The sequence below is a fragment of the Vanessa atalanta genome, chromosome W (genome assembly GCF_905147765.1).
Source record: "Vanessa atalanta chromosome W, ilVanAtal1.2, whole genome shotgun sequence".
NCBI classification, from domain to species: Eukaryota; Metazoa; Arthropoda; class Insecta; order Lepidoptera; family Nymphalidae; genus Vanessa; species Vanessa atalanta.
Genome location: NC_061901.1, coordinates 2,944,721 through 2,970,356, shown reverse-complemented (window position 1 = coordinate 2,970,356; position 25,636 = coordinate 2,944,721). Strand labels below are relative to the sequence as shown.

The following is a 25,636-nucleotide window of genomic DNA, read 5'->3' as shown; positions in this document are numbered from 1 at the left end:
TTTAGATGGAGGTGTTTTCAGCCAACCTAGAACGACAGATGAATCACTCCAAAGAATGCATCTTTGCACAGGTAACCTAAATGCTTCTAATACTTTTTGTGTTAAACGTGCTGCTACAATCGCGCCACATAATTCCAGGCGAGGAATTGTAGTTGGTTTTAACGGTGCGACTTTACTTTTTGCGCATAGTAACCGTGTCATGATCTTGCCATCGACTGAAATACTTCTTACGAATGTACATGCTCCGTAAGCTTCCTGCGATGCATCACAAAATGTATGTAATTCAATAAGCGCCAAATCAGGACAAACAACGCAACGAGGTAAATGTAAGTCGTTTAAGAAATGGAGATCTGATTTAAATTTATTCCATTTTTGTGCAACATCTAACGGCAAAGGCTCATCCCAAGATATCTTCAAAAGCCAAAGATTTTGGAGAAGTATTTTAGCCTTGATGACAAAAACTGTAAGAAGTCCGAGAGGATCAAATATTTGTCCAATTGTGGACAAAACTGATCGCTTCGTGACCTGACTTCCTGATAAAATATTATGAGAAAAACACAATTTATCTGAGGATGATATCCAACCTAGCCCTAGCGTATTATTAGAATTTTGTCGGCCTAAATTAACATGCGTATTTGAATTTGAGCTTATATCGCGTAGATCTGGTATATTTGATTTAATTTTGCGTAAATTGAAACAACCTTTTGATAAAACTTCACATATGCTATCCCTGATCTTAATTAAATTATCTATTGACTGGGTACCTGTAACTAGGTCATCTACATAAAAGTCATTATTAATTATCTCGGAAATAAGATTATCCTCACATTCAAGTGCAAGTTGTTTTAAGCATCTAACGGCAAGAAATGGCGCAGATGCAGTCCCATAAGTAACGGTATTGAGTTGAAATATGCTAAGTTCTTTACTAGGGTCATCTCTCCAAATTATATTTTGTAAATGTCTCTGATTTTGATGAATTAGTACTTGACGGTACATTTTTTCAATGTCCGCAGTCATGACGTAAGAGTAATGCCGAAACCTAATAAGAATAGAGAATAAATCGTTTTGTATAGTGGGACCAACCATCTGAAGATCATTCAACGATACACCTGTTGTTGATGGCGCACTTGCATTGAATACAGCTCTCAATTTTGTTGTCGCGCTGTTTTCGCGTAACACTCCGTGGTGTGGTAGAAAATATAAATTATTTGTATCTAAAACAGGGTAATTTGGAACAACTGACATATGACCTAATTGCTCGTACTCAGTCATGAAATCTATATATAATTCTTTTAATTTTGGTTGTTTCTGTAATCTACGTTCTAATGATAAAAAACAATGTAAGGCTCGAGTATATGAATCTCCTAATAGAGTTTCTGGTTTTTTAAGTGGAGTAGCTACCGAAAATCTACCATCAGGCATTCTTGTGAAGTTGTCTACGAAATGTTTTTCACATAACTTCTCTTCCATTGAATATGCAGGCTTAAAAGCATAGGGTGTTTCCTCAAGTGACCAAAATTTTGCTAATTGTTCTTGAATATCTGTACAATCATTTTTTATAAAGTTACATGTAATTAGACCAGTATTTTCTTTGTAAATATTATGTTTAAGTCCACTAGTGGGACCAGAAATGATGTAACCTAATTGGGTTTCTTGCAATACGGGACAGTTCTTACCTAAACGAATTTGATTTGACAATATTAAATTCCAGAATATGTCTGCTCCCAATAATAGATCTATGTCAATAGGATTATAATAATGTGGATCAGCCAATGTGTATTGTGATGAAATGCGTAAATCCTTAATGATTACTCTGTTGTTACATAAATTGGTAATATTTGGTAAAACAAATAATGATATGTTACTTTGAAATGACGAAACCTTTGAAAATATGATTGTGTCGCATCGCTTATTTACTTGCGTAATGGTACTATTTATTCCTGTTACTGATATTTGTGTTTTTTGACAATGTAGGTTCAACTTATGTAGTAATCTTTGAGTCATGAAGGATGCTTGGCTCCCTGAGTCGAGAACAGCTCTTGCTTCGTGACGTTGATTATCGCTACCTAGAATGTAAACCACTGCAGTCGAAAGCAATACTGGCTCTGTCATTTGGACTGAGAGCGCGGTGGCTTTGTCGACTGGCGGCTCAACATGTTGTGAGGAACCTATTTCTTTGTGTAATAGTGTATTGTGTTTTAGTGAGCATTTAGTACAAGAGCCCGATTTGCATTTATGAACACGATGACCTGGCCGTAAACAATTATTACATAACTTAAGCTTACGGGCAGATTCGATCCTATCACTGATAGATTGATTTAAAAAAGTCTCACAGTTGTATATCTTATGTGTGTTTTTACATAGAGGACATTTTGGTATGTATATATTTGTGTTTAATAATCCCTTAATTTGATCATTCCTATTTTTGTATTTGTTTATGTTGTTGTTTATATGTATTGTTTCAAGAAGGTCAGCTTTATTTTTTAAAAAACTCATAAAATCATTTAATGTTATTTTATTTAAAGTAGATTTACGCTCTTCCCAATCTCGAGACGTTTTAGGATCTAATTTGGAATTCATTAAATAAATAATTAATGTATCCCAATGCATTGTACTTTCACCTAATGTATGTAAGGATCTTAGATTTTTTGAAAATATATCAATAATTGAGCGTATACCTAACGCTGATTCACGCTTCAAGGGTTCAATAACAAACATAGATTGTACGTGGTTCTGAATTAGTAACCTTTCATTATTATAACGATCGCACAACAAATCCCACGCTATTTTGTAATTACAGGATGAAAACCCAATCGATCTTATTACCTGCGCAGCGCCTCCCTCCAGGGAAGCCCTCAAATAGTGAAACTTTTGTATGTCAACTGTTCCTTGGTTCTCGTGTATTAGGGAAACGAATGTATCCCGAAACTCAAGCCAGTCCTCGTACCGACCGCCGAATTTAGGAAGCTGGATCGTTGGCAATTTAACATTATTTGTCTTCGTCAGTTTCACCATTTCTGAAGATCACGAACTGCCTGAAATACACGAACGAATATCATCGTTATCATCATCCCCGGCATTTAGATTACGTGCGCTGCGATTACGTATTTGCTTTGCTTTGGCTAATATCATGTAAAACTGATCTTCAATTTCCTGCCTCTCACTGAACTGTTGAACATCATCATCGGTGTCAATTAAATATTCAATATTACTCTGGATTAAATCAAATTGATTTAAAAGCTGTTCCGTTTTTTTTATTCTAAGTTCTAGCTCAGTAACTTGCACGGCTGATAATAATTCTGGCAAAGAATTTACGTAATTAATAAACATTGTTAGCCGGCCTTTAACTGAGCCGCGTTTCTTTATAAGATCTTTAATATTTTCGGACATTATGAAGGCTATTATGGCAGGCGGTTGTTAAATTTATTTTAACTATAAGTTTTGAATTAATCAGTTACAACAATTACGATCTTGTACTTCTACAAAGAATAAATAAGTAATGTAAGTTATGAAGAGAAAATGACTATCTAAAATGGACTTTAAATGTATGACAATAAACACTAGTTGTTTACAATATTACTCTAATGACCTTCATATAGAAAAACAACGCCGCTCGGTGGCGATAGAACAAAAGATCCTTATCGCTTGGATCGTCTCAACTGCACTTAATACGCATCAATATGGGAAGATTAAATAAGTAAATAATATTACGTTGTGTATAAAATATTTTTTATAAGTAGTAAATTATATTTAGTTAATTTAAATCGATCTATGCGAGTTTCTGACTGAATATTAATAAATGAAATGACTTAATTTTAACTATTGAAATTACTAATGTTTGATTTATAATGCAAACTTGGATAATGGATAAAATCTAGGAATGTTAGGGATTAAAGGAATACAAAAGTTGGAACGTCCTCACAGATTCTCGCTCCTGCTGGGCTGCTCGCCGTACTGGTCAATGCTTGCTTCCATCCAGAACGCACCCAGTGTCCAGAACTCAAAGTTGGCTCGTTCCAGATCCCATCCGGCTCGTTTTGGACCAAAAATATGTTTCTGCTTGGGCCAAATGATGAACAACAATGGACTGTATAACTGTTTATTGGCACAACTGTGAGTTTACAAAAATGATGTACATATGTATACTACACACGGTGACTCCGGTAATGCTAATGAGCTAGCTCGTCTGTCGACCGCGGTGGGGCGCTCATCTCCCCCGTCCCGCGCTGATCCTTAACAGTGTGATCAAACTCATTACAATTGTAACATCGTATACTTTTATATGTGTTGCGAGGTAAATCACCAGATGGCTTGGAGGCAGAAGTTGATCGTGCCCGCCCATCATCTTTAACATCTGTTCGTTGAAAGGCAGCTCGTTTTACGCAATAATAAAGACATTACAGTCCTCCGAGCAGATAAGGGAAACGCGACCGTTGTGATGGATACGTGTGATTATAACCAGAAAATTTCCGCGATTTTATCGGATGTAAAAACTTATAAAAAAGTAACTAAAGACCCTACCAATAATATTCTTAAAAATACATCCGCGTTAATATCCAAACATCAAGAAAAATTAAATCTGGACAAAAAATCACTCGTGCCTACATGTGCAAAGCCACCTAAACTGTATGGGTTACCTAAGATCCATAAAACTGGTGCTCCGCTGCGTCCTATTGTAAGCCAAATCGATACACCAACATATAGATTGGCTCAACACATAGCAAGGATATTATCACCCCTCCGAGGACACACTACGGCGTATGTCAAGGATTCTTACCAGTTTGTTGGTGAAATCAAAGACCTTAAATTAACCAACAACGAGACAATGGTTAGTTTTGATGTCCAGTCATTGTTTACATCCTTACCCATACAAGACTGCATCGAAATTGTCAAGAGGAAGCTACAGACACACAACATGCCTATTGAATATGCAGAGCTGTTACATCACTGCCTCACATCTGGTTATTTATTGTGGAATGATGAATTCTATGTACAAGTTGACGGAGTAGCCATGGGTTCCCCAGTATCCCCCGTGGTCGCTGATTTATTCATGGAAGACCTAGAGGAGAGGGCTCTTCGCTCCGGATCAATAACACCTAGGTTTTATAAACGGTACGTAGATGACACTTTCACAATACTACCTAGTGATCTGACATCTGCATTTTTAGTACATCTCAATTCAATAAATAAAAACATTCAATTTACTATGGAATTAGAGGCAAATAATTCTTTAGCTTTCCTTCACATCCTTATTATCAGGAATCCTGACAATACATTAAGTCACACAGTTTATAGGAAACCCACACACACTAATAAATACCTCAATGGTGACTCGCACCACCACCCTAGTCAGTTAGCTACCGTTGGCAAATCTTTGTTTCAGAGAGCCCACCATCTCTGCGATGCTGAACACCTAGAGGACGAGCTACTTCAGGTCAAGCTTGCACTCCACCAGAACAAGCTGCCCGTGCCTCGCCAGCATCGCAGAAGCCGTATCAAGCCACCCACAGTTGAGCGACAACCTGCATTTCTACCATATGTGAAGGGAGTTACAGACAGGATTGGCAATATCTTGAAGCGAGCTTCGATTAAAACCATTTACAAGCCTCATAAGAAAGTGAGCCAGTTCTTGAGACCTATCAAGAGTAATATCCCTTTACAAACTGCGGGAGTATATAAACTCGAATGTGAGTGTGGTTTATCTTACATAGGCCAAACAAAGAGAAGTATCGGTACTAGGGTCAAGGAACATATAGGAGATGTCAAAAATAGGCGTTCTTCAAAGTCTGCAGTCTGTGAACATGCTCTGGATAAACCTAACCATTTTATTCGATTTGATAAACCACAGATCCTCGCTAGAGAACACAGATTCATTCCTAGAATGATACGCGAGGCTATTGAAATTCAAAAACATCCGAACTTCAATAGAGAAGATGGTTGGAGACTTTCTAACACTTGGGATCCACTTATTAAAAATTTAAAATCCCAAATCCAACAGACTGCAAGACCTAAAGATACAGTTAGTGCCTTCTGCGTGCAACCGGAACGCTATTCAAGATACCAATTAAGAAATCGTTGGCGGTAGTTGTAAATAATATTTCTTTTTAATTCAAACAGACAAATGTCACCTTAGTCTGCCCGTGACCACGAACACTGCAAAGTGCTCGAAACGTCGGGATGTTAAAATAATTAATATACGCGATTAAATCCGTTAAAAACTAGTTTTTATTTCAGGTGCAGAATACTGCTTACTTCAGGGTATATATCAGTTTCATGAAGGGAGAGCAAGCGTATTCGCCCTAAATTTTTCGACTACGCCCATTACAGTAAAGGGCGGTAACCTCTTATCCCGAGCCATTTTACTACCAAATAATGAAGATTTTAAATCAAAAGTAGTAGCTGAGGTAAATAGAATTTTAAATGAAGATCTAAATGTTCCTTTACAAAATGAGCCCATGGAGAGCAAGGCGCCTATTACTCTAGAAATGATAAATATAGGACCAAATGTAGATGCAGCGCAGAGGGATAAACTAGTAGAGCTTTTGAACAGGTATAGGAATTGCTTTGCGTTTAATATGAGAGAACTCGGATTGACTAATATCACAGACATGACGATACGCTTAAATGACGACGTTCCGGTAACATACAAGCCGTATAGACTTCCTTTCAGTGAGAGAGCCGTTGTCAGATCAATGATTGGAGATTTAATGGCAAATGGGATTGTAAGGGAATCCAACTCACCCTATGCAAGCCCAATTGTATTGGTTCGTAAGAAAAACGGCGAGTATAGGCTGTGTCTTGACTACAGAGCTCTCAATAAAAAGACCGTCAAGGATAGTTATCCCATGCCAGTCATCGATGATCAGCTCGATAGGTTAAGTGGCAAATCCCTGCTTACTAGTTTAGATTTAGCTTCAGGTTATTACCAAATCCCTGTTGCTGAATCATCACGACATCTCACTGCTTTCGTAACTCCGGATGGGCATTACGAGTACACAAGAATGCCCTTTGGTCTGGTTAATGCCCCAGCTGTATTCCAAAACATGATTAATAAAGCCCTAGGTAATAAGCGGTTCGACTTAGCTATTCCATACTTAGATGATCTATTGACTACCGGTAGCACCTTTTCAGAAGCTTTTGGAAAATTAGAGGAAATTCTAAAATTATTATCGCAAGCTAATCTTACATTGAATCTAAAAAAGTGCTCCTTCTTCCAGTCGGAAATAGATTACCTAGGCTACGAAATCTCTGTATCAGGTCTTAGACCAGGTGGTAAAAAGGTCGAAGCTGTAGCAGAATTTCCGATCCCAACAAGTGTGCATCAAGTACGACAATTTGTTGGCCTTGCCAGTTTCTTTCGCCGATTTGTTTATAACTTTGCAACCCTAGCAAGACCACTCACGAAATTAACAAAGGCTGATACACTATGGCAATGGGGCTCCGAGCAGGAAGCAGCTTTTATGGAAATCAAATCTAAATTGACATCCAGACCCGTTCTCGCGTTATATAACCCGGAATATGACACGGAAGTACATTGTGATGCAAGTAAAGTTGGTGTCGGCGGCGTTCTATTACAGCGGTCGGATCAAAATTCTGCTTTGCGCCCTGTAGCGTACTTTAGCCGGCAAACGACTCGAGAAGAGGCAATGTGGCATTCTCACGAACTGGAGACCATGGCGGTTGTAATGTCACTTAAGAAGTTTCGGGTATATTTAATAGGGATTCGGTTTAAGGTGGTCACTGACTGCAATGCGCTACGAACTACCCTTACAAAACGGGATTTGTTGCCTAAAGTTGCTAGATGGTGGCTAATGTTACAAGAGTATGATTTCGTGATAGAATACAAACCCGGGCATAACATGCAGCACATTGAGTCGGAATCCAGTAACCCCAGCAGATGATGCCGAAGAGTTAGAGGTTTCACAAATATCCACTGAGGATTAGCTCCACACTGTACAAATGACCGATCCCCACTTGAAACATATAAAGGATATTCTTGACACTAAAGAGTGTGATTTTAAAGATATCCGAAACAATTATGTTTTGCGTAACGGTAGAATATATCGAAAAGTCGGGCGTGGTTTAAAGTGGGTAGTACCAAATGGGGCTCGTTGGCGTATTTGTCAGTTAAACCATGATGAGGCAGGGCATTTTGGTTTCGATAAAACTCTGGAGAAGATAGGCTCGGACTATTGGTTTCCCAAAATGAAAAGGTTTATTAAAAAGTATGTGTCGGCATGTATTAGCTGCGCTTATAATAAAGAGGTGACAGGTAAAAAGACCGGGTTCTTAAATCCAATACCCAAGACTCCTTGTATCTTCCATAATATACATATAGACCATCTAGGCCCATTTATAAAAAGTAAACGCGGAAATACATACATTTTAGCTGCCGTAGACGGGTTTAGCAAATATATATTTATTAGGGCTGTCCGGAACACAAAATCTAAAACATCAATAAAGATTCTTGAGGAAATCTTCGCTAATTTTGGTTGTCCGAATGTACTTATATCTGATCAAGGCACAAGCTTTACTTCACGGGAATTTAAAGATTTTATAACATCTAGGGGTATAAAACATGTCCTTAACGCTGTAGCGACTCCGCGGGCAAACGGACAAGTTGAGCGCTATAATCGATCCATTCTAAACTCCTTGGCCGCTATGAACCACGGACTTCATGAAAGGGATTGGGACATTAATATTCATAAATTACAATGGAGTTTTAATAATACTTTAAATAAAGGTATCGGGAAATCTCCAGCAGAAGTAGTTTTTGGTAAACGGACAAATAATCCTGCTGAAAATATTTTAAAGGGGGTTTTAGAGGATGTACATGAATTGGAAACCGGAGAAAATAGGGAAAAAGTCAGAGAAAAGGTAGCGGAAAATATAATAGAAAATCAAAAGAAAATGAAAATGACATTTGATAAAACTAGGGCACCTACAAAACTCTTTAAATGTGGTGACTTAGTTATGATCCCTAACTACAATCCGGAAAAGGGTAAAAGTAAGAAATTGGCACTAAAGTTTAAAGGCCCTTTTAGAGTAACAACTGTTTTAGATAATGATAGATACGAAATTTTTAGTATCGAAGGTCATACTGGCAAAAAGTACAAAAATATATATCCTGCTGATCAATTAAAGCCGTGGGTAACTTTCCAAGTTTCTCCTTCAATAAGCGGGAGTAATGACAGTAGTGGCGAGACTAACAGTGATTAGATTAACCTATCCCATAATATCCTTTCCTTACCATTTACAGTTTAGGTCTGATGTCTGAATCGATCAGGGCAAGCGACTAAAAAGAGACAATCCTATGAAATGACGAGTAAAATCAAATAGCAGGCCGTGTCCCGATGGCGGCAAACGGTAGCTTCATTATGTGACGTATGAGCAGGCCGTGTTCCGATGGTGACAAACGGTAGCTTCGTTATGTGACGTATGAGCAGGCCGTGTTCCGATGGTGACAAACGGTAGCTTACTTCGACTATGTGTTGTTAATGAGCAGGCCGTGTCCCGAGGGCGGCAAACGGTAGTTCAAGTCCAATAAGCTTGATACAATGTACGTCCAAATAAGAATGAAGTGATAGCTAATTTACTAGTGTAGTTATTAACCAGTGAAGTGTGTTATTAGTGTTTCTGACAGTAACGGAATAACTATTGGTTAATTAAGTAATTGTATCATCTTAAATGTTTCTTAATGTTTGATCAAAACTTGAAATTATCAACCCACCTATTATGATTGTTATTTGAATAAATGTGTAAGCGTAACCATTTGATAGACTTAGAAATTAACTATATTCTATGATTATCATTTAAATAAATGTGTAAAAACTTAACTGCGGTGTACTAGGTATTTACTGTAATATTTACTTTTGATTTTTATTTTACTTTTCATTCTATAGAACTTCTACATAAATTTATTTAATTAAATCCCTTATCTTAAAACTTATTATATAATATATACATGTACTCTAAAATTTGTCGTATGTGGTCATACTCTAATTCGAATGGCCGAGCATTATTTGGGAATGGGGACATTCCAATAGCAGAATGGCCGTCTGTTAGCGTTTAGTTATTTGAACGATAAACGGCGGCGAGCTGTCAATGATTTTTTTTGACGGATAAAAACGTCATTCGATCGGAGGCGTCAGCGAATTAGAGTGTGTCCCGTGTAAATTGTGTCTGTGACATTTAAAATAAAAACTGTTTAATACATTTGATTGTGTTTTCTTACAATTCATTTGGAAAGTTCGGATCCACTCATTAAATATCTGTTCCTGCGTGTGACTTGCAACAGTGGTGTGTACTAAGTGAACCAGGGTTTAAAAATCCAATTTTAATATTTTTTAAGCATCCCATTTATAGTGTACTATAACAGTAAACGCATTGGAAGATAAGTACCATTGAAAACACACATATATGCTTATAAAATTACGCTTACACACATATATGCATGATGTATACGTGATTGTTCTCGTATATGCACATATACTTACATATAAAGTTCCTAATATTAAAGATTTTAAAATTATTAGAAGAACGTAATTGGATGGCTTTAAAGATACGTTAAAATAATTTATTTCAATGTATATCACATGGGAGTTTTTGAATGTCACACCACTTTTTGTAATAAAAATATAATAATGCAAATTGCTATAAATATTTAAAATTACAAAAGGTAAAATGTATTTCATCATATCATTACTAGACTTAAAAATAATTAAATATAATAATTTACAGTAATATAGCAATAAAAACTTTTCATTAGAGTATCGATACAGAGTTATGAAGTAAACAACAAAGTAACTATAATAAAAATAACTTAGAATAAAGAAACTCTTAAAATTCAAATTTAGTTGTCTCCAAAAATTTTTTTGATGTCACCCTCTCCTAGTACTCGGTGCACTGGGGCATCAAAGGTACGTCTAACATAAATGCGCCCGCCTTTCGTCCAAATGTCAAACTTGTCCTGTCATCGTGCCTGTGTCCGTTATGTTCGCGGTATGGTCGTCGTGAAAAATCGAAAATGCATCTTTGTCCCCCCCAGAATTCGAAGTGGGACAGCCCGATCCGTGAAGCGGATCGGAGAGGGATTGGCACCCTCCTGGGGTAGTTTTACCTTTAGTTGCATTCATTTTAAAAAAATATGCCGGGGCTGCCGGCAGGAAGAAGGAAGGATAGGTGGAGGAAGGAATAAGGATGTGGAAGGGTAGGAAAGGAAACGCAGTCGGGACCGAAATACCCTTCGGCCATGCATCCCATCGCGCTGCGAGGCCACTTGGGATTCGGGGTGATTTTTTATCGAGGTTTTCTTCCTCAAAACAACAAAAGAAATTTACAAATTTATATACACCTAATTAACAAATAACAAAATAAACATGAAATATGTATAACAACTACGACTAGATATTTACAAATGTACCACACCCTCATTTGCTACGAGGCCGCGCACACAGTCCACTCTGGTGATCAGAGAAGGGCCGGGAGCGACCCGTGGCCTAACCGCCGCGTCAGTCTTAGCCGTGGCCGGCGAGTAAACTCGAGCCGGCCCCGTTGCCCAGGGTACGCCACGAGGAGGCGACTGACATGTACCCCACCCCAACCTTTTTTGTTTGTTTTTTTTTTTTTTTTTTTTTTTTCTCGCTGGAAAAACGCGTTACGCGCTTCCCCCACGTGATGGAAGGTGGGGGGGTGTGTGGGACTCCCCGGAGCCCTGGACGCCGAGTGCGCCCAGGTACGCCGGGTTTACCCACTAAAAAACCAGCGGTACCCTCTCCGTCTTTCGGCGGGCGCCACGGGATCGCTTGCGCATGCTACCGTGACGCCCTGACGGTCGGCCCGCCTATGCGGGCCTCCAACACCTAGAGGGGGTTCTCGGGGTACTGAGACCCCCCCTAGTCCCTGCGACGCCTATTGAGGCGGGGGGAGAAGGTGCGCGTAGCGCTTCTTCCTCCTCCCCGGTCTGCAGCGGCATCCTCTTCCGGCTCCCGCTCCGCGGCTTCCTTCTGCGACATCACGCTTTCGCAGAAGGAGCGCATCTCCGACCAACACGTCTCACTACCGAGCATTTCGTTGACGATGCTCGGCAGCGAGAGGTCTCCGCCCATAGTCGCCGCAAGGGTGTGCCTCTGGGGCCCCCACGCAGCACACTCACTCAGGGTGTGGTGCGCCGTGTCGACTGGCGCACCACACTCGTGGCAGGAGGGTGACACCTCCCGCCGCGCTATCCCGTGCAGGTACTTACCGAAGCATCCGTGCCCGGTAAGTACCTGCGTCATCCTGAAGGTGAGTGTGCCCTTCTTCCTCTCGACCCAGCGACTCAAGTGGGGCCGGATCGCCTCCACTGTCGCCAGGCCCGCCGTGGGTGACCCCAGATCCTCCTGCCATCGGGCGATCAGGGCTCGCTGGGCTAGAGCCCTGATCCGCCCGACCTCCGCCGACCCTGGACGGTCGCCGCGGTTCCTCGCCTCGACCCGGAACCGGTACACTTCTGCGAGCACCTCCGCCTGGAGCTCCCATGGCGGATCACCCGCGAGAAGTGTCGCCGCAGCCCACGACACCGTACGGTACCCTCTGATGCCTCTCACCGCTATGACCCTCTGCGGCTTACGCAGCAGGGCCCGGTTGTCAGCGGTGAGGGCGTCGACCCAGATCGGGGCACCGTACAGCGCCATCGACCTCACTACGCCGGAATATAGACGCCGGCATAGCGATCCCGGCCCCCCCACATTCGGAAGGAGGCGGCCGAGAGCGGCGGCGGCGTTGATGAGCCTCGGGCCGAGATGGACAAAATGCTGCCCGAAGCTCCATCGACCGTCCAGGATGAGGCCCAGATACTTCATCTGGGCCTGCACCTTGATCACCGTCCCTCGGACGGTGATACTCGCCCCTCGTGGGGGTCCTTGCCGTGGACCGTGGAACAGGAGGGCCTCCGTTTTGGATATGGAGACCCTCAAGCCCAGCATTCCCATACGGTCCACGGTGAGAGCCGTTCCGACCTCGGCGAGGCGTGCCGCCTCCCGAAAGTCCCGCCCAGTCGCCGTGACGAGGGTGTCGTCAGCGTAGCACAACACCCCCATCCCGGGAAGGACGGGAGCTCGCAGGAGCCAGTCGAAACCGACGTTCCACAGGATTGGGCCGAGAACCGACCCCTGTGGAACGCCGCAGCCTACCCGACGCCGGACCAGCCTCCCATCGACCCCCGCCCAGAGGACCTCGCTGTCCTGGAGGTACGCCTCCAGCAGCCTCCTGAGATAGGTCGGCACCCCATGGTATCGGAGTGCCTCCCGTATCGTCTCGAAAGGGAGACTGTTGAAGGCGTTCGCCACGTCGAGCGACACCGCCAGGACGACTTGCCCCCGGGCCACCGCTTCCGTCGTCCGAGTCTTCAGGGCGTCCAGGGCGTCGACCGTCGACCGGCCCGCCCTGAACCCGTACTGAGCCTCTGAGAGACCCGGACCGACCTCCTCGAGGTGCTGAACGAGACGGGCTGCGAGAACCTTCTCGAAAAGTTTGCCCGTCTCGTTCAGCAGCACTATTGGCCTGTATGCCGAAGGGGAATCCATCGGCCGACCTTCCTTCGGCAACAGGACCAACTTTCCTTCCTTCCAAGGCTTCGGAAACTGCCCGCTGCACAGCTCCCGAAGCCTTGCACCCAGGAATTCCAGGGCGTCGCACAGAACACGCCCTGGAACCCCGTCCGGACCCGGCGCCGTGTTCTTGGCCCTCAAGTGGCCGAGGGCCATCTCCATCTCCCACTCCGTGATCAGTGGTGGAGCCACTGCGTCTTCGATCACGGAGCGGGGGGCCATCTGCGGAGGGACATGCACGCCTGGATGGGGAAAGAGTTCCCCGACCAGGCGCAGGAGGAGTTCCGGCGGCAGCGTCTCAGTGACGGGGGCGCCTTGGGTGCGGAATTTTCCGCGTACGCCGCGGTACGGGCGCCCCCACGGGTCTCGATTGAGACCCGCCAGAAGCTCCTCCCTGGCCTTCTCCTTGGCCATGCTTATCGCCAGCTGCAGATCTTTTTTCAACTGGCGATAAGCGTCCAGCATCTGTCCCTCCAGGTCCGTGTCGAGGCCGTTGCGCCTTCGACAGCGGACGTAGGCCCTCCGCGCCCGGCAGCACGTCGCCCGAAGGTCGGCGATTTCGGGCGACCACCAATAGACGTGCCGGCGCGGAACCCTGCGCCGGGTCCGAGGCATGGCCGCATCGCAGACCTCCTTGAGCGAACTGCGCATGCGGCCCGCCAGCTCCTCTGCGCTGGCGCCCTCCGTCCTCCCCGCGGAACCCCACCGCTGCACGATGGCGGCCTCCTTGACCAGCTCTCGATCGACCTGGCCGATAGACCACCTCGGCAGCGTAGTCGGCACCCTCTGGGGTTCCGCCGGCCTGCTAGAGGTGGAGATCTCGAATCGGATGTACCGGTGATCCGATAGAGTCTCCACCTCCTCCTCCACTCTCCAGTCGACCACTCTGCGTGCAACGACAGGGGTGGCGAACGAAACGTCCACCACGGAACCCCCCTGATGTCGCACGCAGGTGTGAACCTGCCCCCTGTTTAGAAGGGACAGGTCGGAGAGCAGGGCCCACACCTGGACGGCCCTCCCTCGCGGATTCGTGGCGGGGTTGCCCCAGGCACGCGACTTTGCGTTTAAGTCGCCGAGAACCAGTATCGGTTTCGGCGACTGCCTGGCCACCGCAGCTCTGACTAAGCCGAGGTAAGTCTCGAACTCAGCCAGGCTGCGATTAGGAGAGAAGTACGTACCGACGACGACGTACTCCCCCCACCCCACCACTACGTAGCCCGAGCCCCTCTCGATGAGTGAGAGGGGGGGGCCCGTTCCGCTCCTCGTGAGAACCGCCACGGTGTCGTCCGAGTCCCCCAGCCAGTGAGGTAGGGGAGGGACGAAGTAGGGCTCGCAGGCCACCGCCAGGTCTACCTGCCACTCCGCCATGGACTGCAGCAGAAGGTCCTGCGCTCCGGCGGAGTGGTTCACGTTCGATTGTAGGAAGCTCAGGTGTGCTGGCATACTTGATTCTTCTGAGCTTCCTCCGTAGCCTGGCGGCTTTCCTCGCGCGGGGCGGTCCTGGTTCCTTGGACCGCTTTACCCTTCGTGATGGGGGGGTTGCAATCCCTGGCCCCCATCAGGTGCCCCGAAGGCTTGCCGGCCTCTGCGCAGACCGCGCAGCGCATCTTGGCCGTGCATTCCGCTGACTTGTGGCCGTCCGAGCCACAGCGGTAGCACAGGCCTCCCCTCTCCGCCTTCGACGGGCAGAGCGCCCGTGTATGGCCAAGGCCCATACACTTGTAGCAGCGCATAGGGCGCTGCTCCACGACGGCCACCTTGGCCGAGCTCCACCCGACGAGGAGGCGACCGGCAGCGGCCAGCTTCTTCGCTGCCGTGAGGGGGCAGGTGACGCGGACCATCCCCATATAGCCGGGTCCGCGCTGCATCACTCCGCACTTCACCGCCTCGGAGGAGCAGTCACCGGCGTGCGCGATCGCCGCGGCCAGTTTCTCCAAGGTGACGGAGTCGTCGAGCCCCGTCACCTTCAGGTCGGCCTTCTTGACCGGGCGCACTACGTCAGCGACCCCGTCGAGAACTGTGCGGAGCTTCGCCGCCAACCTATCGGCCTGCTCCGCTTGGGCTTTCGGCAGCTCGAGAGCCCTGGCTCCGGTCGCCGTGCGTCGCACCTTCAGCCCACCGCTGATTCCTAGGTCCTGGAGCTTGACACTTTGCTCCGCTCTCTCCAGGACCTGCGCGTAGTTGACGCCCTTTCCTACTGCTTCCGGCTGCAACGTGAGAACGATTGCAGCCGAGCGAGGGGTGGCCAGCTTCGATTTGGCTGGCTGGGGCGTTTTCGGCAGCGTCTTAGCGTCGGAAGAGGTGGTCTTGCTCCCCTTCCTGCCCTTCTTCACCACCGTGGACCAGGACGTCTCCTGGTTCGGTGGTGTTTGGGACGTCGCCGGTGCCGGTGCGCTCGGTAGGCAAGCGGTGGGCTTGGTCTGAGCAGCCAGAGCAGCCGCCTTCCTAGGCTTGGCTGGGGCTCCAACACCCCCGTCCTGGCGGGCCGTCGAGATAGACGGCGGTGGACCCTGCGACATCTGCGTTTTATCTGCCGCGGAGGGAGGTCGCTGCATCCTCGCCGGGAGGCGCTCCTCCAGGCCCGCCAATTGGTCCTTCATCGCCGCGCCGATCGACGTAACGATGAAGTCCTTGAGCTCCTCCATCGAAGGAGCGCCTCGCGGGGTGTTGGCCGCCTCGGTCGCCGCTGCCACCGTGGTACGCATCTCCGCGTACTCACGGCGGTGGGCCTTTAGCTCCGCCTTGAGGGAGTCAATCTCCCTGCGCATACGACTGTTATCCGCACGGAGGTTACGGGCTTCGTCGGCCTCCGTCCGGGACGCCAGAGCTTCGACGACGCCTTCCAGAGAGGCCGCTGCGTCCTTCAGCCTCTTGATGAAGTCTCCTTTGAGGTTGGAGGACTTCAGCGCGACCTCTCTAATCTCGCGTGCACTGCGGCCAGCCTCCGCGCGGAGCTCCTCGTTGCTCTGGAGGGCCGGATCCACCTTGGCTAACGAAGCAGCTTCTTCAAGCTCGGGAACGACCACAGGCGTTTTTTTGAACGCCCTGCTTCTGAGGGTCCGCTCGAAAGCGAGCTCTCTCTCCTCATCTTCTTTGGCTTTGAGCTCTATTCTTGCTCGACTGAGCCCACTTTTCTTAGGCTTGCCGCGGCGGTCGGCAGCAGGTCCCGCCGTGTCGGAGCCTGAGTCGGATTCGACGAACCGGACCGAGGCATCCGACGCTGTCTCCATATCCGTATCCATATTGCAAAAGCAGCTAAAAGGCAGCTTCCCTCAGGAAGTACGTGGCTGAGGGTGGCTCTAAGGCATCATTTATGATCCCCAGAGCCTAGGCTTACAGAATTAACAATAAAAATTTTTTTCTTAATTTTGACCCTCCCTGTTCTATATAGATATTACTCACAATTTTTCGGTTTTCGACCGATAACTCTCGAACGGATAGGCCGATCCGGGAGATTGAAATGTCAACGGATGCAGAGCAGAGGGCCCCACAATCGCGCCGAACACGGAAAAAAGATCGAAACAATAATAAAAAAGATATAAACGAAAAACTTAAAAATAGCTTAAAAACAGACAAAAACGGGAGATATAAGTAAGTTAAAAGTGGAATAATAATTTTAATAGTGAGAACTGAATGAGGTATTTTTTTCAGATTTTTACGACAAGAAATGGAGAAAAAATTTTGAAAAATGTACTTCGATGTACTTCCAACCTAACCTAACCTAACCCTTTTTTTTTTTTTCTCGCTGGAAAAACGCGTTACGCGCTTCCCCCACGTGATGGAAGGTGGGGGAGTGTGTGGGACTCCCCGGAGCCCTGGACGCGTGCGCACGCATGGACGAGTGCGCCCAGGTACGCCGGGTTTACCCACTAAAAAAAAAAAAAAAACGCAGCGGTACCCTCTCCGTCTTTCGGCGGGCGCCACAGGATCGCTTGCGCATGCTACCGTGACGCCCTGACGGTCGGCCCGCCTATGCGGGCCTCCAACACCTAGAAGAGGTTCTCGGGGTACTGAGACCCCCCCTAGTCCCTGCGACGCCTATTGAGGCGGGGGAGAAGGTGCGCGTAGCGCTTCTTCCTCCCCCCCGGTCGTCTTCGGCGGAGCGGGTCTGCAGCGGCATCCTCTTCCCGCTCCCGCTCCGCGGCTTCCTTCTGCGACATCACGTTTTCGCAGAAGGAGCGCATCTCCGACCAACACGTCTCGCTACCGAGCATTTCGTTGACGATGCTCGGCAGCGAGAGGTCTCCGCATTTTTACAGTTATTAATTCATTTAAGAAAATAATCTCAAATACTAGAAACCATAATGATTTCGAACTTTGTACAGATGGTTGCTAGTTATCATTCGAAAACATTAACTGAGCCAGATCTCTAAAATTTGCCAACTTCTCATCAATTTTGCTATTTTTACATATATTAATTCATTGAAAAAAATAATCTCAAATACTAGAAACCATAATGATTTCGAACTTTGTACAGATGGTTTATTGTTATTATTTGATAACATTAACTCAGCCAGATCTCTAAAATTTACCATTTTCTCATCAATTTTGCTATTTTTTACAATTATTAATTCATCGAAAAAAATAATCTCAAATACTAGAAACCATAATGATTTCGAACTTTGTACAGATGGTTGCTACTTATCATTTGAAAACATTAACTGAGCCAGATCTCTTAAAATTGCTAAGTTCTCATCGAATATGCTAATTTTTTGAGTTATTATTTCATTTAAAAAAAAAATTATCTAAAATACTAGAAACCAAAACGAATTCGAACTTTGTACAGTTGGTTTCTTATTATTATATGAAAACATTAACTGAGCCAGAACTCTTAAAATTGCTAAATTCTCATCAATTTTGCTATTTTTTACAGTTGTTAATTCATTTAAAAACATAATCTCAAATACTAAAAACCATAATGATTTCGAACTTTGTACAGATGGTTGATTGTTATTATTTGATAACATTAACTGAGCCAGATCTCTAAAATTTGCTAACTTCTCAACAATTTTGTTATTTTTTACAGTTATTAATTAATTTAAAAAAAATATTTAAGAAACTAGACACCAAAATGAATTCGATCTTTGTACAGATGGTTGATTGTTATTATTTGACAACATTAACTGAGCCAGATCTCTAAAATTTGCCAACTTCTCATCAATTTTGCTATTTTTTACAAATATTAATTCATCGAAAAAAATAATCTCAAATACTAGAAACCATAATGATTTCGAACTTTGTACAGTTGGTTTCTAGTTATTATATGAAAACATTAACTGAGCCAGAACTCTTAAAATTGCTAATTTTTCATCAATTTTGCTATTTTTACATATATTAATTCATTGAAAAAATAATCTCAAATACTAGAAACCATAATGATTTCGAACTTTGTACAGATAACATTAACTGAGCCAGATCTCTAAAATTTACCAACTTCTCATCAATTTTGCTATTTTTTACAATTATTAATTCATTGAAAAAATAATCTCAAATACTAGAAACCATAATGATTTCGAACTTTGTACAGATGGTTAATTGTTATTATTTGACAACATTAACTGAGCCAGATCTCTAAAATTTGCCAACTTCTCATCAATTTTGCTATTTTTTACAATTATTAATTCATCGAAAAATATAATCTCAAATACTAGAAACCATAATGATTTCGAACTTTGTACAGATGGTTGCGAGTTATGATTTGATTACATTAACTGAGCCTGATCTCTTAAAATTGCTTAGTTCTCATCGAATATGCTAATTTTTAGAGTTATTATTTTATTAAAAAAAAAATATCTAAAATACTAGAAACCAAAATGATTTCGAACTTTGTACAGATGGTTGCTTGTTATCATTTAAAAACATTATCTGAGCCAGATCTCTCAAAATTGCTAACTTCTCAACAATTTTGCTATTTTTTACAGTTATTAATTCATTGAAAAAAATAATCTCAAATACTAGAAACCATAATGATTTCGAAATTTGTACAGACGGTTGCTAGTTATCATTCGATAACATTAACTGAGCCAGATCTCTAAAATTTGCCAACTTCTCATCAATTTTGCTATTTTTACATATATTAATTCATTGAAAAAAATAATCTCAAATACTAGAAACCATAATGATTTCGAACTTTGTACACATGGTTTATTGTTATTATTTGATAACATTAACTCAGCCAGATCTCTAAAATTTACCATTTTCTCATCAATTTTGCTATTTTTTACAATTATTAATTCATCGAAAAAAATAATCTCAAATACTAGAAACCATAATGATTTCGAACTTTGTACAGATGGTTGCTACTTATCATTTGAAAACATTAACTGAGCCAGATCTCTTAAAATTGCTAAGTTCTCATCGAATATGCTAATTTTTTGAGTTATTATTTCATTTAAAAAAAAAATTATCTAAAATACTAGAAACCAAAACGAATTCAAACTTTGTACAGTTGGTTTCTTATTATTATATGAAAACATTAACTGAGCCAGAACTCTTAAAATTGCTAAATTTTCATCAATTTTGCTATTTTCACAGTTATTAATTTATTTAAGAAAATAATCTCAAATACCAGAAACCAAAATGATTTCAAACTTTGTACAGATGGTTTCTATTTATTTTTTGAAAACATTAACTGAGCCAGATCTCTAAAATTTGCCAATTTCTCAACAATTTTGCTATTTTTTACAGTTATTAATTAATTTAAAAAATATATTTAAGAAACTAGAAACCAAAATGATTTCGAACTTTGTACAGATGGTTTCTAGTTATTTTTTGAAAACATTAACTGAGCCAGATCTCTAAAATTTGCCAACTTCTCATCAATTTTGCTATTTTAACATATATTAATTCATTGAAAAAAATAATCTCAAATACTAGAAACCATAATGATTCCGTACAGATGGTTGCGAGTTGTCATTTGATTACATTAACTGAGCCTGATCTCTTAAAATTGCTTAGTTCTCATCGAATATGCTAATTTTTAGAGTTATTATTTCGTTTAAAAAAAATTATCTAATATACTAGAAACCAAAATGAATTCGAACTTTGTACAGTTGGTTTCTTGTTATTATTTGAAAACATTAACTGAGCCAGAACTCTTAAAATTGCTAAATTCTCATCAATTTTGCTATTTTTACAGTTATTAATTCATTTAAGAAAATAATCTCAAATACTAGAAACCAAAATGAATTCGAACTTTGTACAGTTGGTTTCTAGTTATTATTCGAAAACATTAAATGAGCCGGATCTCTAAAATTTGGCAACTTCTCATCAATTTTGCTATTTTTTACAATTATTAATTCATTGAAAAAAATAATCTCAAATACTAGAAACCATAACGATTTCGAACTTTGTACAGATGGTTGATTGTTATTATTTGATTACATTAACTGAGCCTGATCTCTTAAAATTGCTTAGTTCTCATCGAATATGCTAATTTTTAGAGTAATTATTTCATTTAAAAAAAATTATCTTATATACTAGAAACCAAAATGAATTCGAACTTTGTACAGTTGGTTTCTAGTTATTATTCGAAAACATAAAATGAGCCGGATCTCTAAAATTTGCCAACTTCTCATCAATTTTGCTATTTTTTACAGTTGTTAATTCATTTAAAAACATAATCTCAAATACTAAAAACCAAAATGAATTCGAACTTTGTACAGATGGTTGCTATTTATCATTTGATAACATTAACTGAGCCAGATCTCTAAAATTTGCCAACTTCTCATCAATTTTGCTATTTTAACATATATTAATTCATTGAAAAAAATAATCTCAAATACTAGAAACCATAATGATTCCGTACAGATGGTTGCGAGTTGTCATTTGATTACATTAACTGAGCCTGATCTCTTAAAATTGCTTAGTTCTCATCGAATATGCTAATTTTTAGAGTTATTATTTCGTTTAAAAAAAATTATCTAATATACTAGAAACCAAAATGAATTCGAACTTTGTACAGTTGGTTTCTTGTTATTATTTGAAAACATTAACTGAGCCAGAACTCTTAAAATTGCTAAATTCTCATCAATTTTGCTATTTTTTACAATTATTAATTCATTGAAAAAAATAATCTCAAATACTAGAAACTATAATGATTTCGAACTTTGTACAGATGGTTTATTGTTATTATTTGATAACATTAACTGAGCCAGATCTCTAAAATTTACCAACTTCTCATCAATTTTGCTATTTTTTACAATTATTAATTCATTGAAAAAAATAATCTCAAATACTAGAAACCATAACGATTTCGAACTTTGTACAGATGGTTGATTGTTATTATTTGATTACATTAACTGAGCCTGATCTCTTAAAATTGCTTAGTTCTCATCGAATATGCTAATTTTTAGAGTAATTATTTCATTTAAAAAAAATTATCTTATATACTAGAAACCAAAATGAATTCGAACTTTGTACAGTTGGTTTCTAGTTATTATTCGAAAACATAAAATGAGCCGGATCTCTAAAATTTGCCAACTTCTCATCAATTTTGCTATTTTTTACAGTTGTTAATTCATTTAAAAACATAATCTCAAATACTAAAAACCAAAATGAATTCGAACTTTGTACAGATGGTTGCTAGTTATCATTTGATAACATTAACTGAGCCAGATCTCTAAAATTTGCCAACTTCTCATCAATTTTGCTATTTTTTACAATTATTAATTCATTGAAAAAAATAATCTCAAATACTAGAAACCATAATGATTTCGAACTTTGTACAGATGGTTGATTGTTATTATTTGATAACATTAACTGAGCCAGATCTCTAAAATTTGCTAATTTCTCAACAATTTTGCTATTTTTTACAGTTATTAATTAATTTAAAAAATATATTTAAGAAACTAGAAACCAAAATGAATTCGAACTTTGTACAGATGGTTGATTGTTATTATTTGATAACATTAACTGAGCCAGATCTCTAAAATTTGCTAACTTCTCATCAATTTTGCTATTTTTTACAGTTGTTAATTCATTTAAAAACATAATCTCAAATACTAAAAACCAAAATGAATTCGAACTTTGTACAGATGGTTGCTAGTTATCATTTGATAACATTAACTGAGCCAGATCTCTAAAATTTGCCAACTTCTCATCAATTTTGCTATTTTTTACAATTATTAATTCATTGAAAAAAATAATCTCAAATACTAGAAACTATAATGATTTCGAACTTTGTACAGATGGTTTATTGTTATTATTTGATAACATTAACTGAGCCAGATCTCTAAAATTTACCAACTTCTCATCAATTTTGCTATTTTTTACAATTATTAATTCATTGAAAAAAATAATCTCAAATACTAGAAACCATAACGATTTCGAACTTTGTACAGATGGTTGATTGTTATTATTTGATTACATTAACTGAGCCTGATCTCTTAAAATTGCTTAGTTCTCATCGAATATGCTAATTTTTAGAGTAATTATTTCATTTAAAAAAAATTATCTTATATACTAGAAACCAAAATGAATTCGAACTTTGTACAGTTGGTTTCTAGTTATTATTCGAAAACATAAAATGAGCCGGATCTCTAAAATTTGCCAACTTCTCATCAATTTTGCTATTTTTTACAGTTGTTAATTCATTTAAAAACATAATCTCAAATACTAAAAACCAAAATGAATTCGAACTTTGTACAGATGGTTGCTAGTTATCATTTGATAACATTAACTGAGCCAGATCTCTAAAATTTGCCAACTTCTCATCAATTTTGCTATTTTAACATATATTAATTCATTGAAAAAAATAATCTCAAATACTAGAAACCATAATGATTCCGTACAGATGGTTGCGAGTTGTCATTTGATTACATTAACTGAGCCTGATCTCTTAAAATTGCTTAGTTCTCATCGAATATGCTAATTTTTAGAGTTATTATTTCGTTTAAAAAAAATTATCTAATATACTAGAAACCAAAATGAATTCGAACTTTGTACAGTTGGTTTCTTGTTATTATTTGAAAACATTAACTGAGCCAGAACTCTTAAAATTGCTAAATTCTCATCAATTTTGCTATTTTTACAGTTATTAATTCATTTAAGAAAATAATCTCAAATACTAGAAACCAAAATGAATTCGAACTTTGTACAGTTGGTTTCTAGTTATTATTCGAAAACATTAAATGAGCCGGATCTCTAAAATTTGGCAACTTCTCATCAATTTTGCTATTTTTTACAATTATTGATTCATTGAAAAAAATAATCTCAAATACTAGAAACCATAACGATTTCGAACTTTGTACAGATGGTTGATTGTTATTATTTGATTACATTAACTGAGCCTGATCTCTTAAAATTGCTTAGTTCTCATCGAATATGCTAATTTTTAGAGTAATTATTTCATTTAAAAAAAATTATCTTATATACTAGAAACCAAAATGAATTCGAACTTTGTACAGTTGGTTTCTAGTTATTATTCGAAAACATAAAATGAGCCGGATCTCTAAAATTTGCCAACTTCTCATCAATTTTGCTATTTTTTACAGTTGTTAATTCATTTAAAAACATAATCTCAAATACTAAAAACCAAAATGAATTCGAACTTTGTACAGATGGTTGCTAGTTATCATTTGATAACATTAACTGAGCCAGATCTCTAAAATTTGCCAACTTCTCATCAATTTTGCTATTTTTTACAATTATTAATTCATTGAAAAAAATAATCTCAAATACTAGAAACCATAATGATTTCGAACTTTGTACAGATGGTTGATTGTTATTATTTGATAACATTAACTGAGCCAGATCTCTAAAATTTGCTAATTTCTCAACAATTTTGCTATTTTTTACAGTTATTAATTAATTTAAAAAATATATTTAAGAAACTAGAAACCAAAATGAATTCGAACTTTGTACAGATGGTTGATTGTTATTATTTGATAACATTAACTGAGCCAGATCTCTAAAATTTGCTAACTTCTCATCAATTTTGCTATTTTTTACAGTTGTTAATTCATTTAAAAACATAATCTCAAATACTAAAAACCAAAATGAATTCGAACTTTGTACAGATGGTTGCTAGTTATCATTTGATAACATTAACTGAGCCAGATCTCTAAAATTTGCCAACTTCTCATCAATTTTGCTATTTTTTACAATTATTAATTCATTGAAAAAAATAATCTCAAATACTAGAAACTATAATGATTTCGAACTTTGTACAGATGGTTTATTGTTATTATTTGATAACATTAACTGAGCCAGATCTCTAAAATTTACCAACTTCTCATCAATTTTGCTATTTTTTACAATTATTAATTCATTGAAAAAATAATCTCAAATACTAGAAACCATAATGATTCCGAACGTTTTTCTCGTTTGCGTTAGCGTTGGTTAACACACGTGTTAAGAGATTTTGAGTGTTTTCGTTTAGTATCATAGTATATTTTATTGTTAATAGTGTTTTAGTTGGTAGTTGGGTTAAGTGGTGTTACTAATATTTGTAAATCTTGTAAGTATTTATCATATTTAATATTACTTAGCTTTTAAATTTTATAATGGATCCTCCTCCAGAACCCCCTGATCCAGGTGGTTCAATAGAATCAGTTCCCGATATTTGTCCTCCTCCCGCTATACCTGTTTCTCGAAAACGCCAAGGTAATTATTCGAGTAATTCCGATTTGAACGCAAAAAAGACCATAATACATCCAAGTACTGCTAATCCTTCAATACAAACGATCTACACCCATCCATCCTTCACTGAAAATCCCAAAAATCTATTCTGATGATGACAAGGGTCCTTTCATTGTTCATGTATCCCGGGAAGTCCCTGACCCAGCTTCAGGAACAACTGTACGGGCTATTAAATTTGGACAATTTCTGCACACACATAAAATTAATGGAATAATTAACGATGGTGTTAAAAACATAGGCCGAAACAAAATTTCAGTTGAATTTTCAACATCCCAAGCAGCAAACTCATTTCTAGCTAACCCTATTGTTGAAATGTGCAAGTATAAAGCTACTGTACCGACTTTTAATGTAACTAGAATGGGATTGATTAAGGGTATTCCCGTAGACTGGACGATGGAAGAACTTGC

The 25,636-nt window shown here is 40.3% G+C and overlaps 1 protein-coding gene across 1 annotated transcript; it reads right to left on the bottom strand.

Moving 5' to 3' along the window:
- Positions 1–8,584: 8,584 nt before the first annotated feature.
- LOC125075516 lies at positions 8,585–16,831 on the bottom strand. Its single transcript, XM_047687231.1, has 2 exons — positions 15,347–16,831; positions 8,585–8,659 (listed from the first exon to the last, which is right to left on the bottom strand). Exons 1-2 carry the CDS (start codon positions 16,829–16,831, stop codon positions 8,585–8,587), a joined length of 1,560 nt encoding a protein of 519 aa, XP_047543187.1.
- Between the last annotated feature and the right edge of the window lie 8,805 nt (positions 16,832–25,636).

Coding starts and splice junctions, on each gene's coding strand:
- LOC125075516 (XM_047687231.1), bottom strand. CDS start 16,831: ATGGATACGGATATGGAGACAGCGTCGGATGCCTCGGTCCGGTTCGTC. Junction 8,660..15,346: donor TCGGGTGGAGCTCGGCCAAG/GTGGCCGTCGTG, acceptor CGTGGTTCATAG/CGGCCAAGGAGTTTAGAATG.